Genomic DNA, 16,623 nt, shown 5'->3' with positions numbered 1-16,623 from the left:
TCTGTGTATCTCTGACTGTCTCACTCTGTGGGCAGGGCTAACCGTGCTGGAGTCAAAGGTGGGTGCCACCGCCACCCTGCAAATATTTTCCATCTTCATTCGACTGTATGTGTATGGGTGTTCTGTCTGCGTGCCAGTCTCTTCTGCCACACATGTGCCTGGTGACTGAGGAGACCCCCCCCCCCCGGAACTGGGGCGACAGACGGTAATGAGCTCCCATGTGGGTGCTGGGAATCACACCCAGGCATTCTGGAAGAAGAGCCAGGGATCAGTGCTTTTAATTGCTGAATGATTTCACCAGCCAAGGAATACTTCATGTGGTTATAAAAATGAGCATTTATGTTTTGGGTATGGGCACATGCTACACGTGTGAGATCAGAGGACAATCTACAGAGTTGGTCTGTCTTTCTACCTCTTGGCAGCAGGAGCCTTTAGTTGTTGACCTATCTCACCAGCCCATCTTCTGATTTGTTTTTGGTAGTGTCTCACCACGTAGCCCTGGCTGACCTAGAACTCACCACGCAGACCAAGCTGGCCTCACACTCATAGATTCAACTTCCTCCTCCCACTGCTGGGATTAAAGGTGTGCACAACCAGCAGCTGTTTCCTTTTGAGACAGGGTCTTGGTATGTTGCTGTGGCTGCACAGAATTCACAGTAGCTCAGCCCAGACTAGAACCTAAAGAAATCCTGCTAGCATTGCCTCTGCACCTGCCGCAGAGCAGGGCTTACAGGTGTGTACCACCACACCTGCTAAACTATTTTTCCATTAGAACTGGGGAAAAGGCTTGTTGCAAAATCCTAAGGACCTGAATTCAGATCCCAGAATCCATGTAAAAAGCCAGAGGTGATGGCGTATGCCTGTAACTCTAGCCCTTGGGGGGCAAAGACAGGTGAATTCTGAAGCTCCATCGCCCACCCAACATGCCTGGCCAAATCCTTGAGTTTCAGGTTCAGTAAGAGACAATCTCAAAAACTAAAGGTAGAAAGCAGTTAAAGCAATTAACATATTCACGCACATATTTTTTTTTTTTTTTATTTTCGAGGCAGGGTTTCTCCGTAGCTTTTGGTTCCTGTCCTGGAACTAGCTCTTGTAGACCAGGCTGGCCTCGAACTCACAGAGATGCACCTGCCTCTGCCTCCCGAGTGCTGGGATTTTTTTGCTGCCTGGCCAAAAAAAATTTTTTTAATTAATCTTTAAAAAAATTCATGTGCATTAGTGTTTTTCCTACATGTAGGTCTGTGAGGGTGCTGAATCCCCTGGAACCAGAGTTACAATTGTAAGCTGCCATTTGGGTGCTGGGAATTGAACCCAGATCCTCTGGAAGAGCAGCCAGTGCTCTTAACCTCTGAGCCACCTCCCCAGCCCCCACAAAAATATTTTAGTATCTCCAGCACTTGGGAGGCAAAGGCAGGCAGATATCTGTGAGTGTAGGGCCCAGGTCTACCCTTGTTCCTGGGGTTCATCTTGAGGACAGTTTCTGGTCAGCTAACTAAAACATTGTTTGTTCCTGTGCTCCCTCTGCCCCGCCTGGTGATTAGCTGTAGGGCATTGTTGACTCCATCTTTGGTGTGGTTATTTCCCACCTGCCTGGGCAGAAATCCTTGTGCAGTAGCTAGGTATATAAGGATTTCCCCAAGGTTGAATAAATGGCATTTGGCTGATCTTTTGAATGACCCAGGTCTCTTGTGTGCTCTTTCAATCTCCAGGCCCTTGCCCAACTCGTGTATGGTACAGTGGCGCTCGAACTATACCGAGAGGGTAACACAGAATCGGGTGTTACATGTGAGTTTGAGACCAGCCTGGTCTACAAGAGCTAGTTCCAGGACAGGCTCCAAAGCTACAAGAAATCATCTCTCAAAAACAAAAACAAATCAGTATCTCAAAAGAATATCCAAATGATCTACCACCCTAGGGGGAAGTTATAGATCTACTTTTCAGTGAGACTTATTTCAGTAAGCATTTGCAAGTTGCTGTTAAAGCTCCTTGTTGATAGTTTATTTGGGTTGAGACAAGAGTTCTCTACATAGCCCTGACTGTTCTGGAACTCAGCTCTGTAGACCAGGCTGGCCTTGCACTCAGATCTGCCTGTTTCCCAAGGGCTGGAACTAAAGGTGTATGTCACCATATCTGACTGGTAGGTTCTTTTTAACATATACATACATTGATTTATTCATTTATTGGTGGTAAGTAGGCAAGTGTTCTCCCACTGAGCTCTATATAAAGTCCTTTGTAAATTTTTGAGTTTTTCACTAAATTGACCAGGCTGGCTTTGAACTTAAGTCTGTATCCTAGACAGACCTTGAATGTGATACTCCTGCCTCAGTCTCCTACCTTACACACATTCACCACCAGTCCTGACCTAAATGTACTTATTTTCTTAGCCTTGAACTTGTGATCCTCTTGCCTCAAATTCCCGAATCGCTTGATACAGGCACACGTCCTACCCATCCCCAGTGCTTCTTTGTTGCTATTTTGTTTTTTTCTGGCAATACTGGGAATTTAATATTGAATTCAGAGAGTTTTTCTGTGTTTTAGGTGTTTTTTGTTTGTTTGGTTTTGGTTTTTGAGACATGGTTTCTCTGTGTAGCCCTGGCTGTCTTAGAACTCGCTCTGTAGCCGGGCGGTGGTGGCACATGCCTTTAATCCCAGCACTCAGGAGGCAGAGGCAGGTGGATCTCTGTGAGTTCGAGACCAGCCTGGTCTACAGAGCTAGTTCCAGGACAGTCTCTAAATCCATAGATAAACCCTGTCTTAAAAAAAAAAAAAAAAAAAATAAAAAAAAAATAAACAAAAAAAAAAAAACCCTCGCTTTGTAGGCCAGGCTGGCCACTAACTCAGAGATCCACCTGTCTCTGTCTCCCACGTACTGAATTTAAAGGCGTGAGCCACCCTTCTGAATTCAGAGTTTTATATATATGTTACTACCACTAGTCCATAGGCAACTTCATTACCTTAATCCAGTTCTAGAATCTGAGGAAGGTGGAATTGGGGCTGAGGGGCTGTAAATCTCAAGCAGTAATGGGCAAGCATTTTCTTTTTTTTTTTTTTTTTTAAATATTTATTTATTTATTTATTATGTATACAATATTCTATCTGTGTGTATGTCTGCAGACCAGAAGAGGGCACCAGACCTCATTACAGATGGTTGTGAGCCACCATGTGGTTGCCGGGAATTGAACTCAGAACCTTTGGAAGAGCAGGCAATGCTCTTAACCACTGAGCCATCTCTCCAGCCCTGGGCAAGCATTTTCTATAAAGGACTAGATAGTGCCATTTTAGGTTCTGAAAGACATGTAGCTGTTACACGATTCTGCTAATTTTGTACAAAAGGCACGTATCCTACCCATGTAGACAACAAAAAGGACTGGTAAAGACAGCAGTCTGTTGTTTGTAGCTGCATATTGGAAACATCAGAGGAGCCCATAAAATCACAAGTCTCCAAGCTTTTGTTTTTTTTTACTATGAAGTCTAGGTTGGCCTTAAATCTATAATCCTCCTGCTTCCTCCTCCAAAGTGCTGGGATTATACACGTTCTATCACACATAGCTAAAAAGTTCCTTTAAAAAAAAATATTTATGGGCTGGAGAGATGGCTCAGAGGTTAAGAGAGAGCACCGACTGTCCTTTCAGAGGTTCTGAGTTCAATTCCCAGCAACCACATGGTGGCTCACAACCATCCTTAATGAGAGCTGGTTCCCCATTCTGGCCTGTAAACATACATGCAGACAGAACATTGTACATGAAATAAATGTTTAAAAAAATATTTATGTGTACAACTATCTTGCTTGCATGTGTATGTATCTGTCTTTTTGAAAACCTGGTGCCCAAGGAGGTCAGAGGAGGGCATCAGATCCCTGGAACTAGGTCTCTTTCTACAGACCCTTGGTTGAGCTGGAACTCACTGTGTAAACCAGGTTGGCCTCTCAAAGATCTGCTCACCTTTGATGTAGGAGGGTCATCTGTCTATGTGTTACTTTCATTGGTTAATAAAGAAACCACTTGGCCTGATAGGTCAGAACAAAGTGGGTGGAGTAGACAGAACAGAATGCTGGGAAGAAGGGAAATGAGGCAGTCGCCATGATTCTCTGATCCGAGACAGACGCAGTTTAGAATCTTCCTAGTAAGCCAACACCTCATGGTGCTACACATATTAATAGATATGGGTTAATCAAGATGTGAAAGTTAGCCAGTAAGAGGCTAGAGCTAATGGGCCAACCAGTGTTTAAATGAATACAGTTTGTGTGTTGTTATTTCGGGGCATAAGCTAGCCAGGCAGCTGGGAGCTGGGCAGCAGAAACGCAGCCCGCTGTTCCCACTACACGCCTTTGCCTCCTGAGTGCTGAGATTAAAGGAGTGTGCCATCATGCCTGGGCCAGAACAAGCTCTTCAGTCTTACTTGTTACCAGACTGGCCAGGAACTGAACTAGATTCAGCCTCCCAAGCAGCTGGGACTGAACACACCTAGCTTCAAAACTCTAAAGCTATTAGGTGATTACTTGATATGCATTCTGGGCTGGACACTGCTACGCTTGGTCCACTTCAGCTGTTTAACAAACTGCTTGGATTGAGTAGCAGAAAACAGATGAATGAACAGACAAGGATCCTGCGATAAACTCTCAGAACTAGATTAACATTGGAACCATTTTTGTCCACCTACCAAATTAAATGCTTGTAATACTTGATTAAATGTTCTTTATTTGAGTTTTTCATGTGCAAAACACCATAAGGGCTTGTGCAACCCAGCAAGGTCGTCATGAGAAGGGTCACGACCCCTAAGCCTTCTTCTACCTAGCCCGCTTTCTCCAGCCATTCCTTATAGGCCCCAGCATAGTGTCGAGCCCTGTGAAGAAAAAGAATGTTGAGAGAGGAATAGGTCCTGCAGGCCGTCCCCAGTCAGCAAGTCTCACGGCTTGTCATACCCTGTGTATCCAAGACCTTGTGCCAGCTGTGTGGCCTGGGAGCCTCGCTTGCCCAGCTGACAGAAGAAAACGAGATTCTTGTCTTCAAGCTTTGGCTTCTCAGCACTGTACAAAGCTCGGAAAGCAGCTGGGTCCATGGTCAAGGCGCTTTCCAACTCAGACACTGAGAGAGGACAAAATGGAGAGCCAGTGGCACATTGGGGTTCACAATGTGGACCTCAAGAGTGGAGTCCTGGCTGGTCTGCAGAGATTGTCCACATATGGTGGCCAGCCCCCACTCCACCCCAACCTCAAAGACAAGGAAGAGCCTGCCATTGCAGGAAGTTAGGCCAACAATGCAGCCACTTTCTGGGTCCTCAAGAGGCGGTAGAGGATCAGGTGGATTAGGGAATCCAGCTTCAGGCAAGCCATGTATATAGGGGCTGATCTACCCCTCTGGCTGCCTGCTGCCCCCTCAAACTGGATAAGCTAGTTCCACTGCCAGGATTCTCCATTCAGTTTTTCTCTAGGGAACCCGAGGGCTGGATTGAGCAGATAGATATAAGGCCATCTCTATCTCTACCAGCATTATCCCTACCCTGAGTGAGGCCCCTTTAGCTAAGACCAACATGGACTGTCACTCTGCCAATACAAGAAATCCTATACCAGGGATGTTGAGTGCCCCGGGGATGGTACCAGCTTCTGCCTCCTCCCGAGATCGAACATCGAAGAGCCGGGCCCTGCCTGAGGCTAGGAGTGACTGTAGTTCAGATAACGAGACCGTAGGCACTGAGAAAGACGACAGGAAAGAATCAAGGGCTGGGGGACAAGACACCTGTGGTCTGTGCTCTCTCCCTGGGAGCTTCCCAACCCAGTGGAGCTGTGGTCACACCCCTACATTCTTCTCAGGGAACAGGATACACAGCCCCACTCCCACATCCCTGGTAACCCCATATCCTCGAGTACCTCCAGTCATGGTGCCAGCAGCAACTGTGTGACAGAGACGCAGGAATGCAACCCGCAGCATTTCCCCTCCCTCCCTGAGTCCAACCAGGGAGACAGGAAATAGAAGCAAAGCGCGGCACCTGGTTGGCACCCGCAGAGCCCCAGGAGCACCTGTTGGTGACAACTCTAACCAGTCCACACTTGAAACCTTTAAACTCTGCCCCAGTGTAGGCCGGAAATGACATCCAGGTTTGGCACAGGTACCCATGCTCTGGGTAATGAATATAGGAATACTAACACCCCACCCGAAGCGTGACTCAACCCTTACTGGTCAAAGGGTAACATGCACTCTCCCTTCCCCCAGAGCCCCACAAAAGAAGGAAAACAGACAACTGTGGCTCTAAACAACTTTATCTTAAAAAAAAAAAAAAAGAAAAGAAAAGAAAAGAAAAGAAATAAAAAGAACCACCCCCAGAAGGGGAAGGCTCTCGGTGAGCCCCTGCCTATCTTTCTCCCTGGCTTCAGAGACTTCTGAAGAGGCCCCAGCTGCACACTGGCCCCTTGACTACTCATGGGATAGCAGCCACCTAGCATCCTTCCCCCATCTCTGAATAAGCCTGCTCCCCAGAGTAACCAGGTGCATATCTTAGCTCCTGCTCCAGGGAAAGGAAGAACCAGTAGAAGTGCTAAACCCACAGAGTGTCCACGGACCCTCTGCTGGGCACTCTAAGCAAGCACAAGGCAAGCCCAGATTTCGTGTGTCCAGTGTCCATGGATACGGCACGTGCAGTGTGCAAAGGAGCACAGGGCCCGGGGACTACACAGCAGGAGCAGGCGAGGCTGTCAGGACAGGTCCACTTCGTGTTTCACACCACAGGCCTCAGTTCAGAGACACGCTTGCCATACTCCCCCCTACACGCCAGAAGTCGGCAGTGAAGGGAAGGGGCGTGGGATCAGCCTGTTGCTCCCGGGCTCTCTGCAATTCTAGGGCCCAAAGTCCCTGTATCTCCACAGTTAGTTGCTGTCATTCTTGATGACGACCTCTAATCCATGGTGCCGTAACTGAGCTCGTAGTAGCAGGTTCTTGTTTTTAAGATCTTCCACCTGCACAGAAAGGAGGCAGTAAGGGGAATGGATAGGAAAAACAAAACAAAACAAAAAACAAAACTGAGGGGCTGGAGAGATGGCTCAGTGGTTAAGAGCATTGCCTGCTCTTCCAAAGGTCCTGAGTTCAATTCCCAGCAACCACATGGTGGCTCACAACCATCTGTAATGAGGTCTGATGCCCTCTTCTGGCCTGCAGACATACACACAAAATATTGTATACATAATAAATAAATGTTTAAAATAAAGAAAAAGAAAAAAAGAAAACAAAACAAAACTGATACTGCTAAGCAGAAATTCAGTCACACACCCAGTGCTGAGGAGGGCAATGTGAAGTGTTTTCTAGGGAATCCCAACTGGGTCAGTGGCTACAGGGCTACCAAGGGGGCCTGCCCTGGCATTTGTCTGACCTGTTGCCGAAGCACATCATTGTCTAGCTGCAGCTGATCTAACCCCTGCAATTCTTCCGACAACCGGTGGTTGCTCTGCCGCAGCTCTTGGATATAATCACAGGCTTTGGATAGGATTCCACCTTTACTCTGCAAGGCAAAGTCAACAAAATGAGGACAAAGGCTTAACACACCCCGCTTTCTGTCCAAGAGCACACTCATACTTCCAGCCTATGTCCCTCAGAGTGGTGACAATCGTCTCAGAGAGCAAGAGGAAAAGTGGACTGCTGTGAACACTACTCGCCACCGTTTCTGAAAATAATGCCAGGAGACAGAACTCTAGCCTCCTCCCTGCTACCAGGGCCTTTCCATGACCTGGCCAGACTTGGTGCTCTCCATAGAGCAGTCTGGGATGATTTTGGACAGCTGCACAATCCAGTTGTTGATCTTGTCCCGGCGGCGGCGCTCCACTGTGGGGGCAAAGTGGAGGACATAGTGACTCGGTGAAAGATGAGCTGCCCTGCCTTCCTCACACATCCCTGCAGTTCCCAGATCTACTCAGGTGGCGCCCGGCTTCACACCTGGGTACTCCCTACCTTCATTATGCTGAGCCCTGCGTTTCTCATCCCGAGTTGTCCTGGGAGCCTCTGACTTCCTGACGGTAGAGACCAGGGTGACCAGACCAAGTTAAAGATAAACAAGCAAAAAAGACTGTTTAGGGTGAAGAATTACACAATCTTTAGCAGGCATTAAAATCACTCAAAACGACTGAGGCGAGATAAGGTCACTCACGGGGAATAAGGGTGGGTCCTGGGGGCAATTGAACGCTGGCTCCCTCCCTGCAGTACTTCTTGTGGCGACATCATCACAAAGAACTGACCTGTGACGGCATGAGTTAGGTTTTTGTCAGGACCTAGGGCCAGGAGCCTCACCAAGACCTTAGGACCCTTTTGAGAACATACTACCACCTGCTGGTAAAGCAGCTCAGACTCACTATATGCCCTGATTTTGCAGAGGGAGAGGTTCAGACATGCTTTGTCCGTGATGCCCTGGTTGTCCTGGAACTCATTTTGTAGACCAGGCTGACCTCAAACTCTCCAACAGCCCACCTCTGTCTCCTGAGTGCCCGGATTAAAGGTGTGTGCGATCACCACCCAGTGACCCTGATCTTAGAATCACTAAGTCAAGTGCTAGGGCCCAGAGGCCCCAGCCACATCCCATAGTAGCCCCTCTGGCTGCCATTCTCACCTGTACTGGGAGGGGTTGCCTGTCCCAGCAGTGCCTCTGAGCCCTGGGTGGTAACGACAGCAGTGGTGCTCCCAGACGTGGTACCCCCTGACCCATCTCCCACTGCAGTGCTGGGAAAGTAAGTATAGTGTGTTTCAGCAGCTGTTCCCTCTGTGTCAACTGCATCATCGCTGGTGAAAGCACCCTGGATCACTGCCTGAGAAGGGAAGTGAGAGCAGAGTCCAGTCAGTCAGGGACATATTTCCACGCTATCACCCTGAAGTTTCTATCCAGGTTCTTCCTTACCAGAAGGAAGGAAAAACACATGTGGCCAAAGATAGCTATGAATGCAACCCAACACAAAACTATCCTTACTTAAAATATGAATCGTTTAATTCAATTGTGTGAGTCTTTTAATACTTATTTTTATATGTAGGAGTATTTTACCTGCATGTATGTATGTATGTATGTATATATGTATACTATATGTACGCCTTTTGCCCGAGGAGGCAGGAGGATATTTGATACCCTGAAACCAGATGGCTGTGATCCACCATGCAGATATTAAGCACTGAACTCAGGTTCTCTTTAAAGCAAAAAGTGCTCAGAACTGCTGCTAACTGCTAAGCCATCTCTCCAGCCCCAACTGTGTTGTTCATGGGCATGATCTTTGTAGATGACAGGGACATGTCTCAATGACAATACTTAAATGACAAGTTTGACTATTATAAATGGCGATTTATAATTTTAATACAAGTCAAAATATACATATAACAAAATTGACCGTAAATTTGTATCAATAAACCAAAGTCCATACCAATGTAATGTATCATTTCTCTATTATATTCCCCCCTTTCTTAAAAGAGATTAACTATGACCATTAACCATTTATAATTAATCCCCCCTTTAAATGAAAACAAACATTTATAAACAATCATTTTGGGAATTTGTACTCAGAAGGTTGAATACATCTGAATCCAGTCCTTTGGGTCAAAGCCACCCAAGATGCATCCCACTGTTCTAACCCCACCCCTCCTTCCTATTGGCTCCGTAGCTTCTCAGTGCTAAGAGCTCTCAAGTCCTCTCACAGCTTATCCCCATACCTGGGTCATAGACTGAGTGGCAGGGTAGCCACTAATGGCACCAGTGCCTTCTGTCTGGCCATCCAGCTGCCCCTCAGACACCTGGATCACCCTGTACATCACCTAGAAGCAATGAAGAGGGGTGAGGAGGGGTGGGAAGAGAAGACAAGAGTAAGTATCCAGAATCCTACGCCCTCTCAAAAAGTGCCTCTTGGGCCGGGCAGTGGTGGCGCACGCCTTTAATCCCAGCACTCCAATCTCTGTGAGTTCGAGACCAGCCTGGTCTACAAGAGCTAGTCCCAGGGACAGGATCCAAAGCTACAGAGAAATCCTGTCTCGAAAAACCAAAAAAAAAAAAAAAAAAGTGCCACTTGGATTGAGTCCCAGGGACCTTTCAAAAGCAGATTCAGCTATTTGTCCCTTCTTTCCTCATTCTGAGGCTTTCGCATATCCAGTCCCACACCAACCTCTATCTTAGCCTCCTATTAACATTTCACCCCAATGGTACAGTTCCATCTTATTCTCCAAGTCACAGCTCCCCAAATGTGTCCAGGCACCTCCCTTGAGCCCAAGCCCAGGTAACATCTGCAGTCACCTGGCCCCCTCCCTTACCTGGCCCCCATTCTCAGTTCGGAAGACGTACTTGACGTTGGGATCGGGGAACGTGGCAGCTGACTGGATGCTGGCGATGGCTACACTAGTTGGGTCCTCTCCAGTAGCCACTGCTCCTAAATTAACAGAGGCAAAGAGAGACGTAGGAAAAGACAAGATCTCCTGAGTGACTGGGAGCATGGAGACCATGGGAGAGAGCTGAAGAGGAAGGGAAAGGAAGGGAGCAGAGAAAAATGTAGAGCTCAATAAAATCAATTAAAAAAAAAAAAAGAGGTAAAGAAAGATCTATGAGTTAACTGCCTTTCTCCCTGTTCTACTTGCATGGCATTTAAAAGACCTGTGGTACACGGAAGATGGGCCGGTCAGTTGAGGTGGGAGGGAGGCTACAATGGGTACTTGGTCTTGATTTTAGCATTCACCTTCCTGAATCTGCACCGTCCCCTCTTCGGTTTCAGCTGTTTTCTGCTGCCTATTTGTGGTGAAACAAAAACAAAGGGAAGATGTGAGAAGCTCACTGACTTAGTAACATGGCTCCCAAACTCACGAGCATCCACAACAGATGTTAGGTCAGGTTAGATAACGACAGTGTTTACTGCCAGGAAACAACAGATAATTGCTGCCAGTCACGGTGGCGCATGCCCTTAATCTCGGCACTCAGGAGGCAGAGGCAGGCAGATCTCTGTGATTTTTGAGGCCAACCTGGTCTACATAGTGAGTTCCAGGACAGTTAGGGCTATGTAGAGATATGTTCTGTCTCAAAAACAAAATGAAATAAAAAAAAAAAACCAACCAACTAGTGAACTAAGTGTTTGCTATGTACATAGAATTAGGCTATAATCACTTTTTTTTCTTTTTGGTTTTTCAAGAAAGGGTTTCTCTGTGTAGTCTTGGTTGTCCTAGAACTTGTTCTGTAGACAAGGCTGGCCCCACACTCAAAGATCAGCCTGCCTTTGTCTCTCCCAAGTGCTGAGATTAAAGGCATGCACCACTACCGCCCAATGGATGATACTAATAACAACATATGAAATCAATAATAATCCCTACTTTACAGTTAGAAACTAAATCACAGAGCGGGTGAGTAATAGAGCTGGGGGACCCAAATCCAGTTCTGCCTGAATCTAAACTCTTAGCCACTTGCATTCCCCATGGTCATCCTTCTCTCCTCCCAGAGACCACTTGTCCACTTACCCCTTCATCTCTCCGTGAGGGAGCTCATCCGAGGATCTGGTCTCCTTTTGGAAATCTTCGTTTCTCCTGACTGAAAGGTCTGAGAGCTAAATCCTGGTGGAAATTATAGTTAACAGTGAGGCCAGGCAACTGAACAACTTTCCAAGTTCTGGAACCTAGGCTCCAAGAAGACACAGCCAGGAAAATAAACTAATTATCTGCAAAGGACAGTCAGTTTCCCCAATTCTGATGGCAAGGGCTGGCCTGCAGTGATTGAAAAGCACTTCTCATGAGACACGGTGCTCACTCCGAGAATCCTAACACTCAAGGAAATGAGATAGGAAGACTGGTGCAAGTTTGCGGCTAGCTTTGGCTACAGATTGAGACGTTGGAGAGAAAAAGAACCAGGTGTGCTTGCCCATGCCTGTAATCCCAATACTTAGGAGGTTAAGGCAAAAGAATTAGGAATTTAAGGCAATCCTGGGTTTGCAAAGCAAGTCTTAGGCCAGGTTGGGCTACAAGAACTTGTCTCAAAAACAAAAACAAACAAAAAGCCATAAACTGGGAGATGGCTCAGGGACAAAAGCACTTGGAATGGAAACCTAAACCTACACAAGAAAGGGGCGCAGCGGTGAGAGCAGGGACGCCGTCGTGAGCACCTGTAAGTCACAGCATGCCTCGATGGACAGACGAGCAGGAGAGGTAAGGGAATCCCTGGAAGCCGGGGGCAAATGCAGCAGTGAAGAGACTCTGTCTCCAACAAGGTAGCAAGGCAAGGACCGACACCCTAAAGTTGTCCTCTGAACCAAAGAGAAAAATCAGGCTGTTAAGACGGCTTAGCAAGCTGGGCAGTAGACGTCCACATCTTTAATCCCAGCACTGGGTGATGTGGGAGTGTCATATCAATCTGTTGATTTCATTGGCTGAGCAATAAAGAAACTGCTGGCCCTGATAGGTTAAAAGATAGGTGGGCGGAATAAACAGAATAGAATTCTGGGCGGAAGAGGAAGTGAGGTCAGACTCTGCGCTGCTTCCAGAGGGACCGGACAGCCGCCATGCTCTGCTCTCCCAGGCAGCTGCAACCCACGATGGACTTAGGCTAGAATCTTCCCGGTAAGCGCACCTTGGGGTGCTTACACACATCATTAGAAATGGGCTAGTGCAGGTGCGAGAATTAGCCTGTAAGGGTTAGAGTTCATGGGCCAAGCAGTTCTTAAATGAATATAGTTTGTGTGTTGTTATTTCGGGCATAAGCTAGCCAAGCGGCCGGGGTGTTGGGGACGCAGCCCCGCCGCTCTTATTTCAACAACTGGGGAGGTAAAATGAGGCAGGATTGCTTTGAGTTCGAGGCCAGCCTGGGCTACAGTGTGAGTTCCAGGACATCTATTGATGTGCAATATTACATTAACTAGGCAAAGATGTGTTACATTTGTTTATGCTGCATTTGTTTAATTATGTAAAGATGTGTTGCTGTTTCACTTTGCCTGCCTAAGGGACCTGACTGACCGGCCAATAGCTAGGCAGTAGAGGGATAGGCAGGGCTGGCAGGCAGATGATAGAATAAGGAGGAAGAGGAATCTAGGCTTGGAGAAGAGAGAATAAGGGAGAAAAAGAGGGACACACCAAGGGCCAGAAGCCAGGTACTGCCAACCAGCCAGACACAGAGGCAAAAGCAAAATAAGATACACAACATTAAGAAAAAAGCCCCAAGGCAAAACATAGATGAAGAGAAACAGGTTACTATAAGTTATAAGCGCTAACAAGAAACAAACATAAGCCCAACATCCACCTCATCTATGATCTGCTGGAGCACGTGAAGGAACCTAACCTGCAGACCCCAAACTGCAGGATCTCCACAACACAGAGCAACAGCAGGATAACCAAGAGAAGTTCCAGTAGGAGCCCAGCATCAAGAGCATAGCAGAAACCAGAGGCTGGGCACCAGACTAATGACTCTCTGCAATGAACACTTGCAAGTGAAGCGATGATATTTGGGAAAGGGGTTTACTGTGTGACGCACTCTGTTACACTGAAGCTTTCATGATGAGATTTTTAATTTTTTTCCCCTTTTCCTCTGAAATTTTGTTTTATTTGTGGAGGGGTGCGGGGCAGGGGGCAGATTCAAAGGGATAGGGAAATAAAGAGGATCAAGATACATGATGTAAAAAGACACACAGAGTAATTAAAAAGAAAGTAAAAACAAGCATAACATAAGGCCAAACATTCATAACTTATAATAAATTTCTGTGTCATGATTGGGGGCTGGTGGTCAAAGCCTACTACAATCTAGAGCTACAGAGAAAGCTTATCTTGAAAAACCAAGAAAGATAAGACTAAGTCCCGAAAGCTCTGCTCTGACCTCCACAGGTGCACAGACCACATGCATGTATGTACACACATACCAGAACTTTTTTTTTCTTTGGTTTTTCGAGACAGGGTTTTTCTGTAGCTTTGGTGCCTGTCCCGGAACTAGCTCTTGTAGACCAGGCTGGCCTCGAACTCCCAGAGATCCGCCTGCCTCTGCCTCCCGAGTGCTGGGATTAAAGGCGTGCGCCACCACCGCCCAGGCCCAGCGTACCGGAACTTTTTAAAAAGCAACTTTTAAAATAATATTCTTTGCTCTTTTCTTTTGTTTTTGGTTAAAACTGGGCTTCTCTATGTAGCTCTGGATGTCCTGGAACTCACTCTGTAGACCAAGCTGACCTCCAACATAGAAATCCTGCCTATCTCTGCCTCCCTGAGTGCTGGGATTAAACACATGCACCACCACCGCCTGGCCGTTCCTCCTTAGTCATTCAAACTCTGAGAGGAAGGAAATAATTATACTGGAAGGCTGAGAAATAATGTGTTTCAAGGTGCATTATTGAAGCAATTATGGATTATTACTAAAGCTATTATAGTCTGCTACGACAGCAGTTTCATAGGAATAGCAGGGCCATATTAGACCACCACGATCAAATAACACTCACCCTGTTCCCTGATGCTGGGTGTTGATGGCACACGCCTTTAATTACAGCACTCGGGAGGCAGAGGCAGACAGATCTCTGAGTTAAAGACCAGCCTGGTTTACGGAGTAAGTTCCAGGACTACACCGAAAAACCCTGAAAAACTAAAGAAATTCTAGTCCACACCACACGTTTTGGTGCACGCCTTTAGTCCCAGCACTCAGGAGGCAGAGGCAGGTGGATCTCTTTGAGTTCCAATACATTCTGATCTACATACTGAGTTCCAAGACAGCCAGGGCTCTATATAGTGAGAGCCTCCAAAATGTGAAGATCATCAAAAGTGAGATGTCTCAAAATAAAATAACAAGAAAAAAGAAATTTCAGTCCTCACGTTTAAAGGGAAAACCGGAACCCCTTTTTGCCACTGGAAAATCACCAGGAACCACAAAACCTAGATTTGGCTCTTGGGCACCATTCTACTGTCAGGGCTGTTGGTTTGGGGGAGTCCAGATTTACAGCATCTGTTACAAGCTCTAAAGCCCAAGTGCAACATATTCAAGGCTTCTTTATTTTATTCATCAAGACTTCCTGTAGAGAAACACAGTTGCTAAAATGTTGCCATGACAACTCCAAATCAACTAAGCCTGGGGGGTGGGAGGGAAGAATCCAGGCTCAGGGTTCTGAAGGAGAAAAGACAATGGGGGAGGAATCCATCTACGATGTTTCTGCCTTAGAACTCTTGACACCCGGCCAGAGAACCGGAAAAACAAAGAACTGAGCAGACAGATGCCTCCAGAAACAGCTGCACAGTACAACGCAATAAAAATAATCTCAGCAAGAAAGGGCAAGATTTTTGTAAACTCTCTACTAATAAGATCCTCCAAACCTTGCTAATCCAAAGAAAATCTTTAGCGGATAAATCACTTTAGAAAGCCCGCGTGCAAAGAAAATGGTAACAATAACAACAACAAAGAGGAACTGAAAGTGAAACTGCCCGTCCAAAGTAAGGCTCCAAAGGGAGGCAGCGCCAGTGTTTAGGGACCACTAGGTCTCCATCCTCAAACGCCAGGAGGAAGGGCACCTCCGACGCTAGTTGCACGGCTTGCAGGAGGCGGCAAGGGTTCTCCCAGGCACAGGAGGTAACTGTATAACCCACAACTGTCAGACAGTGCAACTTCTGAGGCCACCCAGCAACGGCGTTAGGCTACTTACTCAAACCTTGGTTGGACATCCGGAAGCGTTTCCTGAGCATTAAGAATAAGTGACACGGAAATCAGCATAGGGTGTTGTGGTTTGCACGCTCAAAAGGCGGGCCCAGCAAACGCCCTCGCCAAGTGTGGACGCAAAGGCAAAACAAACAAACAAACAAAGATAAAGTTCGGAAAGAATTCAGGCGCCAGAACCTGGCCGGAGAACGAGGCGTCACCCTGCAGGCCCACCAACTAACTAGTAGGAGGCGCTTGGGGAGCCGAGCACCCGCCAGGCGCGAGCCCCGAAGCCCGCGCGCTGACCCCGCCGGCCCAGTCTTGCTCGCCCCGCGCCCCGGTTGCTCCGCAGAGGAGACGGGAAAGGACGCCGGGGACCGCTCCAGGCCTGCGGCTGGCAGCTGCGGCCCGCGGCGGGACACCGCGGGAGGGTGGGACGTGTGCACTCCGGCGCGGGGAGCGAGCTCGGCCCACAAAGCAGGGCAGGAGATAAAGAGCTGGCCACGGCCCCCTCCCCCAAAACAAAGGCTCCGTGGCCCAGGCGTTGCCTGGCCTGACACAATGAAGCAACACCAAAGCTGCCCCGCCTGGCCGCTCCACCTCGTCTCCAGACGCCGGCTGGCTCCTAGGCACTCACCGACCCAGGCCGCCTTAGTCGCCAATTTCCCCCGGCAGCGTTCTCCCTCTTTGGATCTAGGTCTCTCCATAGACAGCTGCTCATGCGCAATCGCAGCCTGCGGCCATATTGGTGAGGGGCGGAAGTGTCTCTTCGACCCGCCCAGCCGACCGCTGGGTTCCCCCGACCGCCCGGTTTCCGTTCGCTTCGAACTTCGAGGCGCTCTAAAGCCGGCGTGGGGATGCGAGTTTTTTACGGGTCCCGAAGAGAAGCAGTATGCTTGGGGACGTCGCTAGAGTTCCAGCTTTTTTAGCAAGAACCAGAAAAAAGTCTAAACTGTACTTCCATCTTGGTGCTAGGCGGAGCCTTTTTAGTTCCGCTAAAAGGAAGTAGGGGGAGAAACGGCGTTCTTCGGCGCCATCTTTAACAAG

The 16,623-nt window shown here is 47.7% G+C and overlaps 2 protein-coding genes across 9 annotated transcripts; both read right to left on the bottom strand.

Annotated features, from left to right (window-relative positions):
* Positions 1-4,677: 4,677 nt before the first annotated feature.
* On the bottom strand, positions 4,678-6,088 carry Tstd1 (thiosulfate sulfurtransferase like domain containing 1). Of its 3 annotated transcripts, none has more exons than XM_050142932.1 (4): positions 5,867-6,088; positions 5,597-5,689; positions 4,922-5,084; positions 4,678-4,842 (listed from the first exon to the last, which is right to left on the bottom strand). In XM_050142932.1, exons 1-4 carry the CDS (start codon positions 5,925-5,927, stop codon positions 4,791-4,793), a joined length of 369 nt encoding a protein of 122 aa, XP_049998889.1. In that variant the 5' UTR covers positions 5,928-6,088; the 3' UTR covers positions 4,678-4,790. The 3 variants fall into 3 exon arrangements, with proteins under 3 accessions (XP_049998889.1, XP_049998888.1, XP_049998890.1); XM_050142931.1 differs by having other exon boundaries at positions 5,567-5,689; positions 5,867-6,071; XM_050142933.1 differs by lacking the exon at positions 5,597-5,689 and having other exon boundaries at positions 5,867-6,082.
* Positions 6,089-6,246: 158 nt separating this feature from the next.
* On the bottom strand, positions 6,247-16,456 carry Usf1 (upstream transcription factor 1). 6 transcript variants are annotated; one of them, XM_050142928.1, is made up of 12 exons: positions 16,214-16,456; positions 12,086-12,226; positions 11,448-11,540; positions 10,679-10,728; positions 10,260-10,375; positions 9,669-9,770; positions 8,587-8,782; positions 8,131-8,218; positions 7,935-7,993; positions 7,714-7,808; positions 7,360-7,488; positions 6,247-6,949 (listed from the first exon to the last, which is right to left on the bottom strand). In XM_050142928.1, exons 3-12 carry the CDS (start codon positions 11,453-11,455, stop codon positions 6,860-6,862), a joined length of 933 nt encoding a protein of 310 aa, XP_049998885.1. In that variant the 5' UTR covers positions 11,456-11,540; positions 12,086-12,226; positions 16,214-16,456; the 3' UTR covers positions 6,247-6,859. The 6 variants fall into 6 exon arrangements, with proteins under 6 accessions (XP_049998885.1, XP_049998882.1, XP_049998886.1 ...); XM_050142925.1 differs by lacking the exon at positions 12,086-12,226 and having other exon boundaries at positions 16,214-16,453; XM_050142929.1 differs by lacking the exons at positions 12,086-12,226; positions 16,214-16,456 and adding an exon at positions 15,584-16,194.
* Positions 16,457-16,623: the final 167 nt, after the last annotated feature.

The sequence above is a fragment of the Alexandromys fortis genome, unplaced genomic scaffold (assembly GCF_014885135.2).
Source record: "Alexandromys fortis isolate MF-2015 unplaced genomic scaffold, M_Fortis_MF-2015_v1.1 scaffold_51, whole genome shotgun sequence".
Classification (NCBI taxonomy): domain Eukaryota; kingdom Metazoa; phylum Chordata; class Mammalia; order Rodentia; family Cricetidae; genus Alexandromys; species Alexandromys fortis.
Note: the sequence above shows the minus strand (reverse complement) of the source record. Positions and strands in the feature narration are given on the sequence as shown.

What these genes read in the sequence shown, in the direction of transcription:
- Tstd1 (XM_050142931.1), bottom strand. Translation starts at nt 5,927, where the DNA reads ATGCTGCGGGTTGCATTCCTGCGTCTCTGTCACACAGTTGCTGCTGGC. An exon ending in TGCTGGCACCATGACTGGAG is followed by an intron (nt 5,690 to 5,866) that starts GTACTCGAGGAT and finishes CGTCTTTCTCAG; the next exon opens with TGCCTACGGTCTCGTTATCT. An exon ending in CGGGGCACTCAACATCCCTG is followed by an intron (nt 5,085 to 5,566) that starts GTATAGGATTTC and finishes GTCCTCTCTCAG; the next exon opens with TGTCTGAGTTGGAAAGCGCC.
- Usf1 (XM_050142928.1), bottom strand. An exon ending in GACGGTGCAGATTCAGGAAG is followed by an intron (nt 10,376 to 10,678) that starts GTGAATGCTAAA and finishes CTGTTAATTTAG; the next exon opens with GAGCAGTGGCTACTGGAGAG. An exon ending in AGAGCACCAAGTCTGGCCAG is followed by an intron (nt 7,489 to 7,713) that starts GTCATGGAAAGG and finishes TTTGCCTTGCAG; the next exon opens with AGTAAAGGTGGAATCCTATC.